Below are 22,346 nucleotides of genomic sequence, written 5' to 3'. Positions count from 1 at the left end.
ACTTGACCCACGGGTAAAAAGATAGCTCGTGATTTTTCCTCTCCACCATGTGTGATGTTACATTAGCGGGCAGGATGACTTTTGGCAGATCATATACTTACGGGTTAAGTAGTTTGGGATAACACATAGTATCCTGGACTATCCTAACTGGGAGGCTGGGATTCTAATCCTAGCATCAACTTTATTTTATTGTGTGGTTTTGAGGAAGTTTCTCAATTTGTTTCCCAATGGAATATAAGGGGATTAGGCTAGATGATCTCTGGAGGTCCTTCTGGGGTCTATAAGCCCACGTTATCCCCACATCGCATTCTTCTGTGTTCCAAACCAGGCTTTGTCTCTCTCACTTGAATATTGAGTCAGTAAATCTTGTCTACATGGCTTAAAATACCTTTAAGAGTATTTTTTTCAATTAAAAAATATTATTGAGAACTAATGTTTCCATTTTTTATCCTTACATAATAATTTTCAGTAAGAACTGAATTTTAAGTGAAAGTTAAAATCGGTTTTCTCTTAACAGTAGTACAATAGACTTTTCTTGCAAATTTGGAAAGTTCAAAAACAATGACTCTTGAACCCATGTTCTTGGGTGGATCTGATTCTTTCTCAAGGGAAGCAAACAATTAGGACATGAGATAATTTCAGCAAGAAATCTGTAGATAATCATCTTGAGCCTATCCTTTATTTCTGTCCATCCATTCAACACATTTTAATCAAGCTCCTAACATGTGACAAGCATGGGTCAAATATTTAAGGATATAAAGATGAGTATGAGACATTTTGCACTCAATTTCAAGTACCTCAGAACGATATGTGTCTACTGGTGAATGCCTTTTACAGTAAACCCTCACTGATTTCATGGCTGCTGATAGAATTAAGCATTTTACAGAGTGTATGTAAATCTCATTTAGCAAAATGTTGGAGAAACACTTTATTGTCTCTCTGTGCTAATGTTTAGCTATGCTTGAAAGAGAAAGCAATTTAGGGTGCAGTAGCTAATTCTTTGCAAGAATCCATAAATGTAAAGATTTTCAGTTTTTTAAAACAATATTTCTGTAAGGCTGTGCCTCAGAACTCTGGGACCACTAATTCAGTCTTTCGTTGTCACTTACTGATACATAGCATAGGTTGAACGTTGATTTTTGAATAGTTCTCAGTTATCTCTGGCCTTACCCTGTGATGAAATTAAACCAATATTCAAATGTTTTATTGTAAGTGGAATTTTTGTAACCTTATTTAACATTCATGTCTTACAGTAGTTTTTTTAAATTTTTAAAAAGATTTTATGTATGTATACATGCATGCATGTATTTATTTAGAGAGTGTGAGCAGGGGAAGGGGCAGAGGGAGAGAGAATCTTAAGCAAACTCCAAGCTGCGCTCAGAGCCCAATGCCGGGCTCGATCTCATGGCCCTGAGATCATGACCTGAGCCAAAATCAAGCGTCGGACACATAACCGACTGAGCCACCCACACGCCCCCAGTAGTTTTTAAATCTTGGGTGATTATAGTGCAGTTCAGATTTTTTTTTTTAACCAAGAATACTTGCAAATACATAAAAATTAAGGCTATCTCTAGAGAAACTTTATTATGCCATGGTGTATCTAAGATTTTTGATTCTATAAGGAAATTAAAAGAATCATCATCAAATCCATCAAAAGGATAGATTCTCAAAGTACAACAATCTTTAAAATGTCACATTTGGGAGCTTCCCAAAATGCCTCCATGCATACGTGTGTTAGAACAGTGAATTACATTCCAATCTTTCCCCTGGAACTGTGGACCATGCTCTCCGAGCATCATTCAAGTTTGGGGAGATGAGACCCAACTCAATTTTACTAGAGTTTTCTGGGACCCTGCTGGCATAAGAATCTTCTTTGGAAACAGAAAATAATGATGAACAGATTGTCTTTCTTGAAAACGTCCCATTTTTTAATACCTTCTACTCAAAGTGATTGGTTTTATTCTTGTTTTGACCATTTTCCCAGTTATTTTCTGTCATTTCCCTGTTAGAACATGGAGTTTTCTTCCCCATCTGATGGGTCCTCTGGACAGAGGGCTCATGCCTTTCCTCCTGGTGACTGTCTAGGAGGCAGGGTTCACTTGGATGACAATGAACTCTGGGCAAGTGATTCCAAAGGTGAGGGTGAATATTTTCCAGTTAAGATTGGTGTAATCCTAGTCACTGGCCTTGTGTAGTCATTGACCTTGGAAAGTGGTCGAAGTAACAGAAATCTCCCATTTGGGAGAGCATTGCTTTGTTCCTTTCATGTACATAAATGGTTGAAACCCTGAGGTTTCCATATCATATCCCCACACAGCAACTGAAGCAATGAAACAGAATCAGCCCAAATGCTTTCTGAGGTCTTGGAGGGTCACACTAACACCACAGGGATTGTGTGGTCACACTATAAAGCTTGACTTGAACCGGTTTTCACCCCCTGTGGTTGAAGAAAGTGTAACAGAGTTTACCAATTGTTGATCATTTAAACTTCATGTGGTGAAAATAATTTATAGTGATTCACAAATAAAACGTTGTCATTCAGATATAAAACAGTATCTTTATTGCATGTTTTGCTGCTTTATATTACATTCCTTCTCTTCACTAAATACTGACTAAATATTACATATTTTTTAAAGATTTTATCTATTTCAGAGAGAGAGAGCAAGAGAGCACAAGCAGGAAGTGTGGGAGAGGGAGAAGCAGACTCCCCGCTGAGCAGGGAGCCCGATGCGAGGTTCAATCCCAGGACCCTGGGATCATGACCTGAGCTGAAGGCAGATGCTTAACCAACTGAGCCACCCAGGTGCCCCTTAATATTGTATTATTAAGAGTTAGGCAATACAGGCATTAAATGTCTTCCTACAATTTCTCTGTTTTTATTAAAGAAAGAATGGGTCATTCTGGCTCCTGGCTAGCACAAAAGATATGTCCCTCTGAGTAACCTAAGGAGCACTAGGAAACATCTGATGTAAAAACGTCCCTAACTGGGGCAAAGGTGGAATTAGGAAGGGGTGTGTGTGTTTGTATCAACCACATACTAATATTTATATTTGTCAAGTACTTCCTGCCAGAAGGCTTTCCTGAATCAACAAAAATTCTTGTAATTGGCATGTTTATCATTTTATGCAAATGTCGCTAAATTCTTTGAAACAACCTAATGCCTCAGATATGAATTTCCCTCCTGTGCCCATTATTGCTTGCAGCTCAGCAATTGTTTTTATAAGTGCCCAAAACACAAACTTTGGATAAACTCCATAATCATTAAATTCAGATTTTAATCTTTGTAGTTACTTTACCCTGAGCATTTAGTATTTGCCAGGTGCTTTGGATAGTAATAATTTAAGTAGCAACAAAGCTAATTGGAGTCCAGGGGCACCTGCGAGACAAACCGTAAGACACTTTTAACTCTAGGAAACCAACTGAGGGTTGCTGGAGGGGAGGGGGCTGAGGGATGGGGTAACTGGGTGATGGGCATCAAGGAGGGCACCTGATGTGATGAGCACTGGATGTTGTGTACAACAGATGAAGCACTGACCTCTACCTCTGAAACTAATAGTACACTATATGTTAATTAATTGAATTTAAGTTTAAAATGGAAAAAAAGAATATTGTGACACTGGAAAGTGTTAATATCATAATGTATTGAAGTAGTAGCATACAAAATTGAGCATAATATGCAAACAATTTAAAAATTATATGTAAAGATTAGAAGAAATATTAACACCAGTTATTTCCAGGACATAAGATTAGGAGTGATTTTTATCTTTTATTCACAATATCCTTATTTTTCAAAATTTTTACAGGGATTGTTTTAATAGTAAAAACAAATTTTTTTTAATAAAGGTTAACACTAGGTCATCCCAGGAATTTTCCAGGAAACACTTAGAATTCTCTCAGTTTCTTGAGATGTATTTTGTAATAATTCATTTTCATTGTCAGACAATTCAGTCTTCATTAAACTGAGTGCCTGACTCTACCGATAATATTGAGTTAATTACCTGAACAAGATGTGCACATTTTCTTATTGTATGGTTTATGTGAGTCTTATGTTCCAAAATTACCTAGTAAAACCTTCATATATACTATTTTAAATTGTTTTACTCTAAGTATAGTAATAGTTTAATTCCAAAGTGAAATGGGGCTTTATTACAATGCAAGAGAAGCCATAAATATATGCTTTGTAGGCTCTCTGGTCATAGTGCAAAGAAAATGGCATCACTTCACATACAAGGAACATGATTATATGCATAGTGTAATTATACTCACGGCAGAGAGGTGCCCCGGCATAGGGCTCCTCAGATGTTGGAAATGAGCTGGTCCAACAGGCCACTGCAATGGCAACAGCTGAATACACAAGTATTGGGAGAAGCAGAATGATGGGCGTCTCTGAGAGTTCCTCTGGCACGAACTGCATGGAGCACTGGGCGTTATACGCAAACAATGGATCGTGGATCACCACATCAAAAACTGATGATGTAATGTATGGGACTAACATAACATAACAAAATAAAATTTAAAAAAATAAAGTGAAACATCCAAACTGAGCTCTAACAGTGCTCAAGAAAGAAGAAACAGAAGAAAGAAAAGGAATCAAAAGAAGCTCTCCAGTGGGGAAGAAAAGGGAGACAAGAGAAGTTGTCCACATTGGGGTCAGAGGAGCATATCAGGAGACAAAGTTTCCACCTGGGTGTTGAAGGTCATAGAGGAGCACGTGGAAAAAGACCACCTACCCCTAATCAGGTGCCCCTGCAACAATCAAATGCATGTCGCCAGGGGTAAGATTATAGAGCAAAAAGTTTCATTCTGAGGTGCAGGATTTCAGGAGCAGAGAGTGAATGACTTCATCAGCATGTTTTTAGGTAAAAACGTATTGATCATTGGACATTTATGGGAAGAACATACATGTCCATAGTTTTCCTTTGAAGTTTGACCATTTTTGAAGGAGCTTATCATTTCAGCATTGTCATATGATCTTCTCTAATAAACCAATTTTCTTTTTTTTAATGAATAAATAAATTCTGGTTAGCTAACAGAGAGCGTAATTCATGTGTAATCTAATCAGCGTCAGTCTTCGGCCACACCTAGGATGGAATGTTCCTTACCCGTCCATAGACTTTGGGACTAGGGTAAATAATAATTATATTTGCCTTCAAAATAAAAGTTTTATTTCATTTTATTTTCTCACTCTCTGTGAGATATAAGAGCAGGGAGCAATTATTATCCTTATTCATATCTGAAAATAAATCTATAATTCGTACATGAAGATACATGTTAAGTGACACAAGAAGATGCAGTAAATCAGTGCTAATTGGAAGTGGAAAATGTACTTCTGTTTTCCCTTTTTATTTTTTTATTTAAATTCAATTAGTCAACATATAGTACATCATTAGTTTTTGATGTAGTGTTCATTTATTCATTTTTCTGTCTTCCCATTTTAATCCTCATCTTGTCACCTGTATTAGTCAGGATCCAACCAGAAACCAGAAGCCACGTTATGTATTAAACAGAGGATTGAGTTTCACAGGTGATGGACGATAAACAGAGAAGAGTGAGCCAACCTGGAAATTGGCCCCTGGGGCAGCAGCGACCTGGGGAGCAGGTGACCTGACCAACCCGGGAGCCTGAGTGACCCCCAGGTGAGGGGCCAGGGGCTGGACCCGCAGTGGGGCTGCCCTGGGGAATGGACATGAAAGTCAAGGTTTGGGCCCAATGCCTCTCTGAGACATAGCGGAACAGGCTGGGAAAAGCAGCAGCGTGACCCTCTGTGAGGTCCCCCGCTTGGCCTTCCCCTCACTTTCTGTCCACTGTGTTCCAGCATGCACTTCTCTCTGTCCCCGAGCAGAAGCTTGCTTCCACCCCAGGGCCTCTGTACCTGCTCTTCCTTTTGCCTGGGCTAGTGCTCTGCTCCCCGATATTCGCATGGCTGAGCCTCTCCTGTCCTTCCTGTCTCGGATCCAGACATATGTCCTCTGAACGAGCTCCCTGCAAACACGGTTGCTGCAGCGGGCCCCTGCACCTGCCAGGGTGCCGAGCATAGTGGTTTGGCTGAGTGCTGTGTAGGTGACTTACCGGGAATTAAGTGCTCACCACGCGCCAGGCACAGTGGCTCTTCGATCATTATGTCCTGTAATCATCATATGACCTGTAAGACAGGTACATTGATGATCCCATTTGTAGCCAGACGGACCTATAGGAGTCTTTGTTGGCCACTCATGGCTGCAGTGAACTCCTGTCTACAATTTTCTGAAATTATCTAACTGGAGCTTATAGAAAAATTTTAAAAATTAACCTCTTTAACACATAATATTATTAAGATGTATTTTGTGCAGTTTTGAGTTCATTCTTAATTTTATGATAGATTCATGAAGAAGGGCAAACTATGGATCATGGCACCCCAAATTCATTCAAGACGGCTTTCCTGGAATTGAAAATAAAGCTGATGCAACATACCAACAACATGGCAAGTTATTCTATTCTAGAAAGTACTGCTTAAAAAACCTTGAAGATTGCCTATCGTCTAAATAAAACTTAAAAAATATATATGGGGGGTGGGGCGCCTGGGTGGCTCAGTCGGTTAAGTGTCTGACTTTTTTTTTAAAGATTTTATTTATTTTTTTGACAGAGAGAGAGACAGCGAGAGAGGGAACACAAGCAGGGGGAGTGGGAGAGGGAGAAGCAGGCTTCTCTCTGAGCAGGGAGCCCGATGTGGGCTCGATCCCAGGACCCTGGGATCATGACCTGAGCCGAAGGCAGACACTTAACCGAATGAGCCACCCAGGTGCCCTGAGTGTCTGACTCTTCATTTCTGCTCAGGTCATGATCTCAGGGTCCTGAGATTGAGCCCTGCATCAGGCTCTGCACTTAGCAGGGAGTCTGCTTGAGATTCTCTCTCTCCCTCTGCTTTCCCCCCCACATGCCTGCATGTGCGCTTATGTGTGTGCTCTCTCTCTCTCTGTAAAATCAATCTTTTTTTTTTTTTTAAAAGAATATATATGTGGGAATTATCTAAAAAATCTTGGGATATTATGGTAATTTTTCCTTCTAGGTTTCTCATTTTCCAGTCATTATGCAATAAGTTTATTACTTTTTTGTATATTACTTTTTAAATCAGAAAATATACTGTTTAAGAATATATAATAACTTATACTTTAGTGTATGAGGGTAACAAGGTGAGGCCAGGCTGCTTTAAAAATAGACTTCTTGCTCCACTTGTTTAAATATTAGGGATCTTTAAATATATTGCAATTGCTCGTTGTTAAAACCACGAAGGTCCCATTTCTCTAGTTTGTTTTCATTTCCATTATTCATTGCCAAGCAATCCAGATTTTTCCCTTTTCAAAGACATTTGGACAGGGATGGGCTAGAATGGGTGTTCTATTCCTGGTTGTTTTCTCTTGCAGTTCTGGTTAAATCTGCCAGAGGTGGACATCCCAGCAACCACTCTTTTTAACAAAGCACAATAGAATTATAATTCATTAGAAAGTGAACCCAGGGGGCCACCTGGGTGGCTCAGTCGGTCAAGCATCCAACTCTTGGTTTTGGCTCAGGTTGTGATCTCAGGGTTGTGAGATCAAGCCCCCCGTTGAGCTCCACGCTCAGAGCGGAACCTGCTTGAGTTTCCCTCTCTCTCTCCCTCCATCCCACTCTTGCTCTCTCTCTAAAATAAATAAAATCTTTTTTAAATATTAAAAAAAAAAGGAAAGTGAGCCCAGAAAATTAAGTCTTGACTTTCAGATGTCATCCTCGAGTAAGAATTAAAAAGAATTTCCTTTTTCCTTGCAGATTCTATTTCTTTCTTTAGGGGATTCACGCAGGACCAGCACAGCCATCTCTGTGGAGTGTGTGGTTCAGACACGGGCAGTCAGTGCGCCCGTAAACTGCTGGCCCTCTGCTTGGCAGCTGCAGGTTCTGACCTGAGTCCTTCTGCGCTCGGCACCTGACCTGGGGACAACGCCACGGCTGTGCATTAGCAGGTCGGCGGGGCGCTCATGTCCGTGATCGAGTCTTTACATTCCAGGTTCGTGCTTCCGTTTATGGGCACGGAACCCGTTCCCTGGGGCGGTGGGGGGAAAATTCAGAAACTAGAACAAAGCAGCCATCAGAGGGTATTTACAAAAACCATTACTTCCTGCACTTGCACAGTCAGATCACTGGGCTTTCAGAAAAATAAAGATACTAAGTGTCATTGTCAACATCGTTAATGTACAACACTCTAAACTGAAGCCAAAACTTTTATCCTAAAGGCTCTTTGGCTTACAGAATTTTCATAATTTTTATCCTACTCCAGTGGCCTTTGTTCCTATTTTTCCTGGTCTGGAACCACCCCCCGTGCTTTACTCAGGGGTTGGTCATGGACATTCCTGCTTCTCTCTTGAGTGATGTTTTGGACTTAGAAACAGATGACGTCTGTTTTAAAAAGTCCCATATTGCTTATGTCTGAATCAGCAGGAGATACACATTTCTTATTCAGTCCAGTTTTGTTTGCGCATTCTACAGGCTTTCAAATTTCCAGGGATCTGGTAGGCTTGTGAGAAGCACTTGTAAATACCGGCTCAGCCTCATTATGTTAAAGGTGTCCCTTGAAAACCACAAACCACTTCACCAGTCATAGCCAGAAGGCTCGGCTTTCATTCTCACAATTAGCCACCCGAGATAAGGACTTGTGTTGACAAGAGATTTGCCAACACATTTCCAGGTGATGACACATCCTGATCACCAGATGAGCTCACTCCTCCGTGACCGGTAGCTACAGACAAGCAGTCCGACTCTTTCCTGAAGGAATCAATTTCTATTTTAATCTTCCGGATGACTTTTATTTACCTTACTCAGAACACTACCAAATGTGAATAGCATGTTCTCACTGACCTGTGTGTGTTTTTTATTTTGCACTGTGTATGTTCTTAGGTGAAATGAGAAACTAATAAAACAGTAATGCTGTCTGATAATAAGCATCATTTCTGAAGTTGATAAAAACAGTTATTTTGTTAATAAATAAACATTTATTTGTTTTCATTGTTCATTGAAAATGTGTTCTTTGCAGGGAGATAATATTGTAATCATCCCAAGAAAAAGGCTCTTATCCTTCATTCTATCTTCTTAGTGACCAGCACGGTATCCCCCATAGTTGATGCCTGATCAATATTCATTGACGTAATAACTAAAGTGACTCTTTAAAAAATTCTAGCTTAAAGTGGTAACATCTACAAATAATGTGAGAACCTACAAGTACAGTCAGCTATTCGATTCATCTATCCCACTTCCAAACATTAATGTCATCTGTTTCTTAACTTTTTCAGGACTTCTTTTTTAAAATCTAATGAGACTTTAAAAGGTTATGAAATTTTATTGGTAAAAATAAATGATTTCAAATGAATTAATTTCCTATAAGCTCAGTAGATGAATCAAACTCTTCGATAATTATCACTTAATCTAAAATTAACTGCTGTTCATGGAAGAAGCTTAAAACAAATGATAGTTTTGCATTGCTGGTTGAGCCTAAATCTAATCTTGAACTCATTGGAAATATTTATTGTAGGGATCTATTTGGCTCTGTTTTGGAAAAAGCATGATAAATTGCCCTCTACTGATTGCTTCCATTTCATAGGTTTTTCTGGTTACGTCTGAGGTGCTGGCCAATCCAGATGACAGCATGTCACTCACGTGTAGGGTACCACTTCCCTGCCCACCCTCATCTGTACTCAATGCTCCTTGTCTTTGCCTTCACGTGTTCTGGACCTGAGCTGCTCTCTGACTCCTAATCACGTAAATTAACTTGCATTTTCAGTCATTCAATCAGAAGATCATTACTCGTATTTTTCTATCCATTTACATCTATGGGGCACTAAGGATGGCACTCCGACATCATGGTACTAAAGGTGGGACGTTCTGAAGGCCCCTAATGGATGATTTCCCTGAGGTTTTGGATCTCAGGTACTTCTACTACTTAAACTTAAAAATCAAAATCAAGAAACTTGAAATTGGCCATGAGCTTACCTAGAGCCCTAGTTTTCCTGGGTACTCCCAGAGGTATGGGAACAAAGCAGCTCCATTTTTGAGAAAATTTCTGAGAATTAATGAGGTAGAAGCCATACCAGATGGTGTTTAAAAACATGAAATCTTGAGTTTATTGGCTTGGATTCAAATGCTGACAGCACCATTTAGTAACTCTATGACCTCAAACAAGTATTTAACATCTCTGTGTCTCAGATTATTCATATGTAAAGTGAAAACAAGCCTTCTTGTTTCAGATGTGCTTCTAAGGCTGTTGTACAGATTAAATGAGATCATGCCTTTTAAGCCTAGCAGGTAGTAATCCTTCAGTATGGGTTAGCCGTTATATTGTATTCCCATGTAGTCTTCTACCTCTTCCTGGACCTGTAGGGAATTCATGCAGGATTCCGTGTTCGTTGAGAGTCACACCAGTGCCTTTAAATTTCAACTGTAGCATTTAGTCCTGTGGATGTGCCCTAGTCCTTCTGAGCCTCCAAGCTGGGGTCTGGTCCAATTCTGTGGCCCTCAGGTACACACAATGTCTCCCTCTGGAATCACTCTAGGGAAAATGATGTTTAGAAGTCACCAGGTTATAGATCTTCTAGAAGCAGGACTAAGTGTCTCTTTAAGGAAGTTAAGAGCATCATCTTGATACTCTCATCTGAAAAAAAGTAAAAGTAGCTGCTTTCCTCCAGAGGGAAAAACATTTTTGCCCAGTAAAGTGAAAATTTTACTACTCTCTGCTTCTTCCCACAGTATCTGTAAATATGCTGAGGCCATTTATTTTGCCAGATGGTTTTTGAGACCCTGCTGAAATGAGAGACGCCCTCATTTTATATTTCCCTCAAATTCTACCACAAACCACACTTCTTGGGAGAAAAAAAAAAAAGTCGCCATGTAAGCATGTTTACCTTCAACGGACTAGGAAGTGGGAACTTGTCTATAAATGATGAGTCACCACTGCAGGTCTATAAAAGTAAAGGTGCTTGTCTGGGAGAAGGCAGAGGCTCCAGGCACAACCATCAATCACGATGCTCCCAGGCGTCCTGGCTGCCTTCCTCTTCTTGAGCTGGACTCAGTGTTGGTCCCTGCCTCTTCCCAGCGATGGTGAGGATGATCTGTCCGAGGAAGACTTCCAGCTCGCAGAGGTAGAGTATCTTGCCAGTCCCAGCGGGATGTTACATCTCACAAGTGCCCTTCTCTTTTAAAAGCAGGCCATTCTGGTCTCTTTTCCAGCGCTACTTGAAATCCTACTACTATCCCCTGAATCCCGCTGGAATCCTGAAGAAGTCTGCAGCAAGCTCCGTGGTTGACAGGCTCCAAGAAATGCAGTCCTTCTTTGGCTTAGAGGTCACCGGCAAACTTGATGATAACACCTTGGACATCATGAAGAAACCAAGATGTGGGGTTCCCGATGTGGGCGAGTACAATGTTTTCCCCCGAACTCTCAAGTGGTCCAAGACGAATCTAACCTACAGGTAAATCAGAGGCTATCTTTCTTTAATCTTTGTTACTTTTAAAAATAGTATTAAATGCCTAATTTTCAGCACAAGCTATAAATGACAGAACATGTGTGGTCCCATTTTTTTTTAAGTAGGCTTTAAATATTTAACTAGAAGTTAAATGATTCCAGCAATAACTTTAATACTATTGGTGAGAATGTCTCATGACATCTATTATTGTTACATTAACCCAGCATTATTTTTCAATGGAAATCTCAAGGTATTTTTTTTTTAGAAAAGAAATCAAATTAGAAGTAAAAGTAGGTGTAATAAAATTGGCAAATGTACTACATGAGGCATATTTATTAGGAGTGCTTAAAAATGGAGAGTCCTACTCTCTCTAGGAACTTGACAAAGTTATTTCATTTATTTAGATCATAGTCATACAATTCCAAATCTGTATCATACAATACAAGTTTCATTAAATATCTGAATACTTTAAATGTAAGATTCCAAGTGGTCCGATATTTGGAGATACTCAAATATCTGATTGAATTCATTTTGTTATCTTTGTATGGCATCATAATTGATAAGTTCTTTGAAACTTTGGACCTCTAGTAGAACTTTTAAAGAAGCCACCTCATTTTGAGTTGAAAAGCAGTATTCCAAGAAAATATATTCTCAAATATTTCTCCTTCCAAAAATGTAATTGAAACTTTCTCTGTTGAATAGGATTGTGAATTATACCCCTGATCTGACTCATTCTGAAGTTGAAAAGGCATTCAGAAAAGCCTTCAAAGTTTGGTCAGATGTGACGCCTCTGAATTTTACCAGACTTCATGATGGCACTGCTGATATCATGATCTCTTTTGGAACTAAAGGTAATGATGGAGAATCATTTTTAAGAGACATTTTTACATTCTGCTCCCTAATTGTCTCCATTCTTTTATTCCTTCTTTCAGTCATTCATTACTTTTTACAGAATTCACCAAGCATTTGTGCCAGGCATTGCTGGATATAATTAGATTCTTAACTCTTGCTTTTTGTGTGTAGAGCATGGTGACTTCTACCCATTTGATGGACCCTCTGGTCTGCTGGCTCATGCTTTTCCTCCTGGACCAAACTATGGAGGGGATGCTCATTTTGATGATGATGAAACTTGGACAAGTAGTTCCAAAGGTAATATTTCTTATAAAGGTATGATTCATGATTACTAGATTAGGGTTAGACAGTGATCGCATTGATAAGAAGTTAAGAAGCATACTGTAAATTGTATTCGATAGTTGGTTATGTTTTTCAAAAAAATTAAAAGTTTATCTTATACTTATTAGTCTCACAAGTGACATTTCTACAAACCTATTTGTGAAACATTAAAAGTGAGCAGTTTAGTTTAGTGACTTGAGGGATACTAGCTAACTTTGATTTAGGACCAAAATGTCTTTCTGTCAATCAAGGTATTGTTACTGTGGATTACCTTTCAGTGTGTTTAGGAAGTACAGTTTATTACAAATACATACCTGAAAACTATTAGGGCTGGACAGGCAGGTCATAGATGAGTTGGATGTGAGTTGAAATAGTTTTTTTTTCCTTGACAGAAATATTAATGGCACAAGTGTAGTCTGTTTTCTGTTTTCTGTTATATGAGTTACTTGTTTCAGACATATCTATATCACTGATTTTATAAATACTCTTCCAACAAATCAAGATGGTGTCTTACTCCAAACAGCATGAGACAGACCAGATAAAAATTATACTTATAAGAGCAAAATGAAACTCAGTGTTGAATGCATTAGTCAGTAGATGAATCTTCAAACTCAAAAGAATTGGGAATATTAATTTAAGAAGAAGAGCGAGATTGTTCCAACTAGGACTTACCTATGGAGCTATATTGACCCTTGGTTGTGACAGTTAGAGGTAGTCTTCATAGATAGCTAATTGTTATTATTCATTTAAATCGGAAGAATTGTTATTCCAAAGAGTAAAACTGGGCCTTGGCTGACCAGTGCCTCTGTTTCAATGCCTCCAATGTATCTTTGGAAGGAGAGGTGAGAATTTACGTATTTATGTTCTGAATATTACACGGGTAAGAATGATTTTAGGAAGAAAGACTAACATCTAGTATTGTTATGAGAGAGAGCCACAGTAAACCTCAGTTTTAGACTCCTGCATAAGTTCTGTATTTGAAATATTAACGGAAAGGAATGAAAATATTCATAAACAAACCATGATTGATTTTTCAGCTAAAGGCCAGGAATGGGATCTATCACTAGTCATTTCAATGAAGAATTGCTTTTTACTCAGATTATGGGAACTTTGATCGCTCTTAGGGTCTGCATGATTTACTAAGTTGGTTGTACATTTTCGTCAGGCATAGGCTTAGCAATTGGTATTTAAGGTCAAATTGAAACCACTGACTCCAGCTTCCATGTGGTTTTTTTTTTTCAACTTTTTATCTTTTTTTTCAATTTAAAATATCAGTATTAGGAGGCTCAGAAATTGGTGGTAAGAATGACTAGAGGAAATAATGTAAATATAGTGACACAGTGGTCTTCTAAAATCGAGGAAAGTTGGCCAAGCATTTCCAGAGTTTCTATTCCTTTAAGCTTTAGAGTCTAGAGATATTCTGGAAAGGATCACTTGGTTGGAATTTATTCCCAAGTAGATTCCCAGAGATCCTATTTAGTGCATGCTCCATACTTGGTCATCATCCATTTGCATGATGCCTCTTGTTTAGACGATGTTCTAGAAACGCCCTGATAGCTCCTTCTTCAAGGCCTCCGTTTTCCACTTTCCTCAGCTGCCCTGAGAAAACAAAGAGCACATCAAGATTCTTAGCGTCTTCCCAGTAAATCCTCACTGATTCCTAGTTATTTGAGAGCAATCTGTTGCTATTCTAATTAGGTAGGCAGCTATAATCAAAGAGAACATTAAATTATAAGGATTAATTCAATATTTTGAATCTTCCTTCGAGCAACCAAATATTGAATATTAATTTTTTTAAAAAGAGTGAAATAGCCAAGAAAGAGAAAGAGGCAAAGAAAATAGCATTCCATCCATTAACTGGTCACTGCCTTGCTTTCTCATCGTTGCTTTGTTTTCTTATAGGCTACAACTTGTTCCTCGTTGCTGCCCATGAGTTCGGCCACTCCTTAGGTCTTGACCACTCCGAGGACCCGGGAGCACTCATGTTTCCCATCTACACCTACACTGGCAAGAGCCACTTTACGCTTCCTGATGACGATGTACAAGGGATCCAGTCTCTCTATGGTAACTCTTAATTTATCAGTCTAGAAACAGAATAGATGCATACATTTACTTGCAAAATTATCAGTGAATTTATCATTACTATTATTGCTGTCGTGGTTCTGTTATTAAAACCTGGGAAGACATGCCCAGTTTTCCTTTCTGAATCAGACCATCTGCTCAAGTAGAAAATATTCTATTCTCCAAAGATTTTGCAGATTCCTATTTGTATTTTATACCTTGCAAGGTACGTTTGATTCCCACAAAACACCTCTGACATAAGGAAGGAAAATATTTTATTCCCCATTTAACCAATGAAGAAACCACACCCTGTAGCACTGAAATAGTGTATCTCTAGTACCGTGGCTGAGGGTGAAAGTGTGGTCTTAACCAGCTTTTATAAATTCTGGGTATTCCTTCAACCATGTCAGTTTGCCACAGTAGGAACTGTTCAGGTGGCCTGTAGTAACTTTTAATCAACATCTACAATGACCATTGTAAGAATCTCTTCCTTCTTTTTTCTTCCAAATTTTCAGTAATATTTATAAAACAATTAAACCTCACCTCAAACCAGCAAAACTGCCTCTACTAATAGAGTTAAAGTTATCAATGTAAACCTTTCTAGAGCAGCGAGCTCAGAAACCTTGCTCATGGCACCTGGCCCATCATTCCCCCTCCGGACTGAAATCTACTATAGCAGCTAGTGTAGATGTGGGCAAGTGCTTTGCGTTTCTTACTATTTCTACAATATTGTGATCAAGGGGGGACTTGATGACAGAACTAATACGAACCGGGTGGAGAAGAAGCAGCTCAGAATTGTTACTGTGCATGCATGGCATCTGTTTTGCACTCACCCGAGCTGGGGGAAAGCTACAAACTCGTGGCACATAAGGGCTGCTGAAGGCCTGGCTGCTCACTCACGGCAGCGGTACTGGGGTTAACTGGTGAAGTGACCGTGTCAGACGTTGCTAGCTGGTAAAAGAGGCAAGAGATAGAGCAGAGGTGAGGACTCCCACAGGGACGGTGTGCCCCCAGGAGTGGCTTGAAAAGAAATGTGTATCTCAAGAGCAGCCTGTCTATAGCTCATGCCAAGGATGGGGAAGGTTTCCTCTGAGTCTCGCTCCCTTCCCCATCCACCCATTTCTATCACCAACCTCAAGAAATCCAAAGATGTAGTTGAGAAGAATCTCAAGGGGTCTTGAGGATGGAAGCAGGAGGAGCAGGCCCACCCACAAGAGCTTGGTGACCCCGCAGGAAGGAAGTAGAGTTGCATGGTGTTTGGATCCTGGTGTAGAAGCTGAGGACTTCCTGCCCTCCCTGGAGGGGACCCTGCGACTCTCCACTAGTAGGGGTGGGGCATCAGGAAGTCCGGCCTCACCACCTTCTTCCCTTCATTTCATGCCTGCAGGCCCAGGAGATGAAGACCCCAACCCTAAACACCCCAAAACACCAGACAAATGTGACCCCTCCTTATCCCTTGACGCCATCACCAGTCTCCGAGGAGAAATGATGATCTTTAAAGACAGGTACTCTTGATCTTATTTAACACAATCTGCATGTCATGGACATTTGTGAGGCTGTGTCTGCAAATAGCCAAACATCCAGTCACATTTCCAAAGGTGACATTAACAGCAAAACATAGATTTTTGGTAGTATGGGTTTTTTTTTTTTTTTTTTTACATGTTTCAGATGAAATAAACGACTAATGGATAAACACTTTACTTTTCCATGGCTAATCTTGGCATGATGCAGCTTCTCTTTACAACGCTGGTGGCACTCTTCCTCATAAAGATAATCAAGTAAATATACAAACCCAATTTATTTATTTGAAAACACAAGTATTGAAATCAGTTACCATATCAGTAAACTGTGACACCATCCACTTGAGTTCCTTTGGGTCTGGAAAGACTTTTGTTCTGGTGACATATATGGAAATTTGAGAGTGTTTACAACCTAAACCTAGGGGTAACGAAAAATGAGATATGAATTTCTCACTTCTACCTTGTTCTAGTATTGTTTGTTCATTTGTTCACTTATTCATTCATCAGTTGCTCACAGCAACCTCTGTATTTTCGCTTTGGTGCTAGATTCTTCTGGCGCTTGCATCCTCAGCTGGTTGATGTGGAGCTGTTCTTAACGAAATCCTTCTGGCCAGAACTTCCCAACCGTATCGATGCTGCATATGAGCACCCCTCTCGGGACCTTATCTTCATCTTTAGAGGTAAGCCTTTCCCCACGTGTCCAGGGCAGGCAGTGATGAGCTTGATGCTGCTGGAGTCTTAGCACAATGACCGCTCCTGAAAAAATACCCAAGTTGAGAGCCAAGCATAACAAAATATTAAGCAGAACATACTTGGAACCTTTCTACCAAATGTCCCCAAATTTGACAAGTAAAAATCTGCATTATTACTTATCCTTACAAATGTACTATTTGTTGTACAGCAGTCGTGTCAGTTTTTTCTTACTTCCTCTTAAAAACTATTTGCTGAGCAGACAGTATGACAATGTACCTCTTGAAACATTGAAAAAAATATTATCCATAATTCCCCTTTCTGAAAAGTTGATTTATTTCATTTTCTCACCTTTTTTGGGTAGTCCTTCACCATATGTAATATGTGTTTTTGAATATTTGTATTCATAGTATATATACATTTTCATATTTTACTTGTTCTCTTGACACAAAATGACGGACAGTTTTCCAAAGTGCTATTCCGTCTTCATGATCATCATTCATAATGGCTACATAGCACTCTACTGACATTGTTTCTGTTGTTTGACTATTACAATTAATGCTATAATAAAGTCACTTTCTATCTGGTATAAAAAATCTGAGTTTTCAATCTAATTCACTGTTCCCTCTGCCCTGCTTATTCATGAAGAAATTTTAATACATTTTTCACCCCGCTCCAGATTAACAGTCAGAGGTAATATGTTGCCAAATTAATTATATTTGGTTGGTAATTATACTCAGGAAGTTAGCATTTTAAGTCTTATTTTTTTGTTTGAAGAATGCTCATATTTCTGTGTTTCATAAACATGGTGACCGCAGACCCTGATTTCCAAATGTATAAAATGTATAAAATGAGTCTTTCTTTGTTAAAGTAAATATCTACATAATGTGAGTCCTAATAGATTCCCTTGGATAATAAAACCATTCTTTCACTTATTCTAGGCAGAAAATTTTGGGCTCTTAATGGTTATGACATTCTGGAAGGTTATCCCCAAAAAATATCCGAACTGGGATTTCCAAAAGAGGTTAAGAAGATAAGCGCAGCCGTCCACTTTGAGGACACAGGGAAGACACTCTTCTTCTCGGGAAACCAGGTCTGGAGGTACGGCCGCCATGTTTACTGTGTTTACTGTGTCACACGGGCCAAGTGAGTCCCACACTGCTCTCACTGGTTTAAACAATTCTCCCATGCTCATCCAGTGGAGAGCTTGGCCAGGAAGCTGCTGGGCCCACGGTTTTTAAAGTCAGCCCCTTTTTGAAGGACGGGGGGGTTGGAATATTTAGAACATATGTCGATATGAAGGCAGCCCTGACACTGGCAACATCGCCGAGCTTAGAGCCATAAATATATTTGGGGATGAGAGTATCTCATAGGACTCCCACACTTGAAAGATTTAAATTAGTAGCTTTACTTTATGTGTACACACACATGCACACATTCTCATCTGTGTCATCTTTGCTGTTTGGCTTCTTTATTTCTGACAATGACATTCACTACTGTCTAAATACTATGACCAAGTTCTCCCCAGTACTGCTGTTCCAGTCCCTATGCCCTAGATAAGGTCTGTGGTGCAATGAGGGAGTGTGACTTACCAGACTGCAAACACACTGTGCTTTTATCCCCCCATTTGGCTGGAAGCTCTTGCCCTTGCATCTCTCCCTCTTAAAATTCTACCCTCTGGTCAAAGTTAACTGGAAATACCATTTAACCTCAAAGTCTTTTGGAACACCCATTCACAGGCTATGTCTCTTCTCGAAGCCTCTCATGGCACTGGATGTCTCCTTGTCATGATGCTTGGCTTCCATTGCTTAGTGTTGCCATGTAGACACGTCCCACCTCTCTCCACAGTTCAGTGGTTCTTGTCTTTCACCTATTGGAACATATCTCAAGGGAAGGAAACTCTCATCAGTAACAGTAACAGTGGTACATGATGGGAGGCTGTTCTAGGCTAATTTCAGGATGTGTGTGGTTTGCTAGGGTGTGCCTGTGTGCAGGGGAGTTGGATTATGGAACTGTAGCAATGGTAGGGCGAGCCATGCTCCCCTGCCTAGCTTCAAAACCACCAGATGCCCTGATAACTTCTTAGTCCAGGAGTTATACACCCAATATTCTGGCATCCATTATCGCACTTAGAGAGTTGTCTCACCCACGGTGGGAGATCAGTACATAGTTGTTCAATGCACAAACATGTATTTATTTTGGTCTAAGAACACTTTCCTAATAACACACTTTTATAACAGATATGCAGTTTGTGAAATGGAAATGAGCTTGTGACTATCTTTACAAAGATGGCCTTTAGACAAGGTAACAAATGCTCAGCGAGCATCCACAATGCACCCAATATCATAATTCCTAATTTGCAAAAGCTACCAGATGTTCTAAACAGACTTAAAATTTTACAACTCTTGTCAATTTTTTTTAAATTAAAAAAATTTTTTTAATTAAAAAAAAATTTTTTTTTAAGATTTTTATTTATACATTTGACAGAGAGAGACACAGTGAGAGAGGGAACACAAGCAGGGTGGGTGGGAGAGGGAGAAGTGGCTTCCTGCCGAGCAGGGAGCCCGATGTGGGGCTCGATCCCAGGACCCCGGGATCATGACCTGAGCTGAAGGCAGACACTTTTTTTTTTTAAAGATTTTATTTATTTATTTGAGAGAGAGAGAATGAGAGAGAGCGAGTACATGAGAGGGGGGAGGGTCAGAGGGAGAAGCAGACCCCCCGCCGAGCAGGGAGCCCGATGCGGGACTCGATCCCAGGACTCCAGGATCATGACCTGAGCCGAAGGCAGTCGCTTAACCAACTGAGCCACCCAGGCGCCCTGAAGGTAGACACTTAACGACTGAGTCACCCAGGCACCTCTAACTCTTGTCCATTTTGAAAGGTGTCACGATATCCACTGTAACATTTCTGAAACAATTTCTAAGAAATACGACCTACTTAAGAGTTTCTTTTTCTTACTACATAGCTATGATGATACTAACCAGGTCATGGATAAAGACTACCCCAGGCTAATAGAAGAGGACTTCCCGGGGATTGGTGATAAAGTGGACGCTGTCTATGAGAAAAACGGTAACTAGTTCCATCACGCTGACCTCAATGGGGGGTTTCTGTAGCCCCTCAAAGTATTTCCCTTAGAGAGCAGTTTTATACAGGACTTAAAGGTGCTAAGAAACTTATGGCAGTTAAGGAATAGTTATGTAGGCAGCAAACAAAACATAATACATTTAGAATAAATGAAAATGTTGCTCAAATGATTGCTAATTCTACAAATAATAATGCCAAACTTTAAACACGATCTTAAACTGTTTTTTAAGATTTTATTTATTTATTTATTTATTTGAGAGAGGGAGAGGAAGAGAAAGTGGGGGGGCAGAGGGAGACAGAGAACCTCAAGAAGACTCCCCGCTGAGCATGGAGCCGGACGTGGGGCTCGATCTCATGACCCTGAGATCATGACCGGAGTCAAAACCAAGAGTCAGACGCTTAACCGAGTGAGCCACCCAGGTGCCCCAGCACTATCTTAAATTATGCTTAATGATGCCAAGAGTCAAAAATTATTGCCATAATTTAAATCAGGGGTAGAGTGGGGAGTCATTTATATAGAAAGACCAATGACTACAGTTATTTTTGCTTTAATTATGAAAAGGGGCATTTTTCCAAACTCAAATAACTAGTATCAATCTGTCAAGCATCAAAACTGGAACTCATGGCAAGATGACCACAATTTCAAGGTGACAATTCAGGGGACCTGGGAAACTTGTACTTTTTTTCCTCCCTTAAACCATAAGCAATATAGTAAGGCATTAGTAGGGTTTTAAACACAAATGTTGGCGTCTTAAAAAACAATGGAATCTAACATGTTGTACTTTTAATGTGAGCTGGCATAAACTCTTACCGATTTCAGACTCTGAAATTTTCTTTTTGGTCATTTCCTTATAGGTTATATCTATTTCTTCAATGGGCCCATACAGTTTGAATACAGCATCTGGAGTAAGCGCATTGTGCGCGTCATGCCAGCAAATTCCCTGTTGTGGTGTTAAGTGTCTTTTAAATATTGTTATTTAAATCCTGGAGAGCATTTGAGAGAATACTTCCAGCGATACTGGGTGTGGGGGACGGGGATGTCGGGGGAAAAGCTTAGTTCTGTGAACAAGCTTTGGTAACTTATCTTTGAATAGATGGTATCTGGACAGTGATACGTGGCTGGAACCACAGTGAATTTTAAAGTTATGGAATATTCAGAGACTGTAAGGATCACCTAATTCTTGCGCGCTACACAGAAGCAGCAGTCGACGGTATTTCCCACAACAGAAATGGGACATATGGTGTGTCAAAGAGAGTTAGCATAATGTTTAAATATATTTATAAGGAAACTTTGCAAAGGCATAGAAGCAAGTCACAGTTATGTAATTAATGAATCATCTTTATTAAAAAGTGTAAAATAGTATGAGAATGGAATTTGCAGGGAGCATGTGGTACCACGAACAGACAGAAACCAAAGGGAAATATCTGTAATAAAGCTATTGTGGACAACTTTCCAAAGAAGTGATTTTGGTTTTGCACTGAGAATATTTGAATGTACATGCCCCCCTTCCTACTGACACTAGGATCAAAGTCACTCCAGATGAGAGACAGGGCCCAATGCCGAGGACAGTAGATGTGGCCTGTGGATTCGGTTTAATTCTCACTGTTGACCGTGATTCCAGGCCTACTCTCAAAGAAGACTTTTTTTTTTTTTTTTTTGCATGTTCTACAAGATAAAGAGAGCCCATCTCTCTTTGTATTCAAACATTTCAGGTCTTCCAAAAACATCAAAGAATTAATATGGCTATCACAGCAATCAAAGGCCACGGCATCATTCTTTCATAAACCAACTGATTCTTTAAGATGAAAGGTAGTATTCTAGCCCTGTCTTACCTAGATAATTGCTTTAATTGTCCAGTTCACCATGGATAAAGAGGCTCCTTTCTTAAAATATAAAGTGTATCTTATAAATTGGAAGCATGCTAAAACGGAGACATCCAAAGTAAAGAAAACATCCCGCTGGACTGCAGTCCTCCTGAAGATGTGGAAATGTGCTTCTCCCTCTCTTCTTGCTCTTCTCTCACCCTTGGCGTGGCTTAACCTGCCCGGCATGGGGTGCTCACTGAGTGGGGGATCAGCCACAGGTGATCTCAGACATGCTGGAACCTCTTGTTCACAGAAATTCAGGCGAAGAAAATAAAGTGTATCATATTTGCAAGATGTGTCAGGAAGCGTTTATACTGTTTATAATAAAAAGGATATTTTCAACAGACATTATTATATAGTACATTTTGTCTTTTGGTGTAATTTTAGGCTTTCTTCACACAAAGAGAATCCATTTAAATTATTCCTTTTTCTTGCCCATATTTCTTGGTGAATGTAATTCACTCACTGTTTTGCTTTGTAGAAAGAC

The 22,346-nt window shown here is 39.7% G+C and overlaps 1 protein-coding gene across 1 annotated transcript; it reads left to right on the top strand.

The window, feature by feature from the left end:
- Positions 1–10,992: 10,992 nt before the first annotated feature.
- Positions 10,993–21,940, top strand: MMP13 (matrix metallopeptidase 13). Its single transcript, XM_035008717.1, has 10 exons — positions 10,993–11,138; positions 11,227–11,468; positions 12,165–12,313; positions 12,486–12,611; positions 14,538–14,699; positions 16,084–16,201; positions 16,763–16,896; positions 17,848–18,007; positions 19,875–19,978; positions 20,849–21,940. Exons 1-10 carry the CDS (start codon positions 11,022–11,024, stop codon positions 20,947–20,949), a joined length of 1,413 nt encoding a protein of 470 aa, XP_034864608.1. The 5' UTR covers positions 10,993–11,021; the 3' UTR covers positions 20,950–21,940.
- The last annotated feature ends 406 nt before the right edge of the window (positions 21,941–22,346 follow it).

The sequence above is a fragment of the Mirounga leonina genome, unplaced genomic scaffold (assembly GCF_011800145.1).
Source record: "Mirounga leonina isolate KUSES-001 unplaced genomic scaffold, KU_Mleo_1.0 Mir_153, whole genome shotgun sequence".
Lineage (NCBI taxonomy): Eukaryota > Metazoa > Chordata > Mammalia > Carnivora > Phocidae > Mirounga > Mirounga leonina.
The sequence above is the reverse complement of the archived record's forward strand: the minus strand, read 5'-3'. Positions and strand labels throughout refer to the sequence as shown.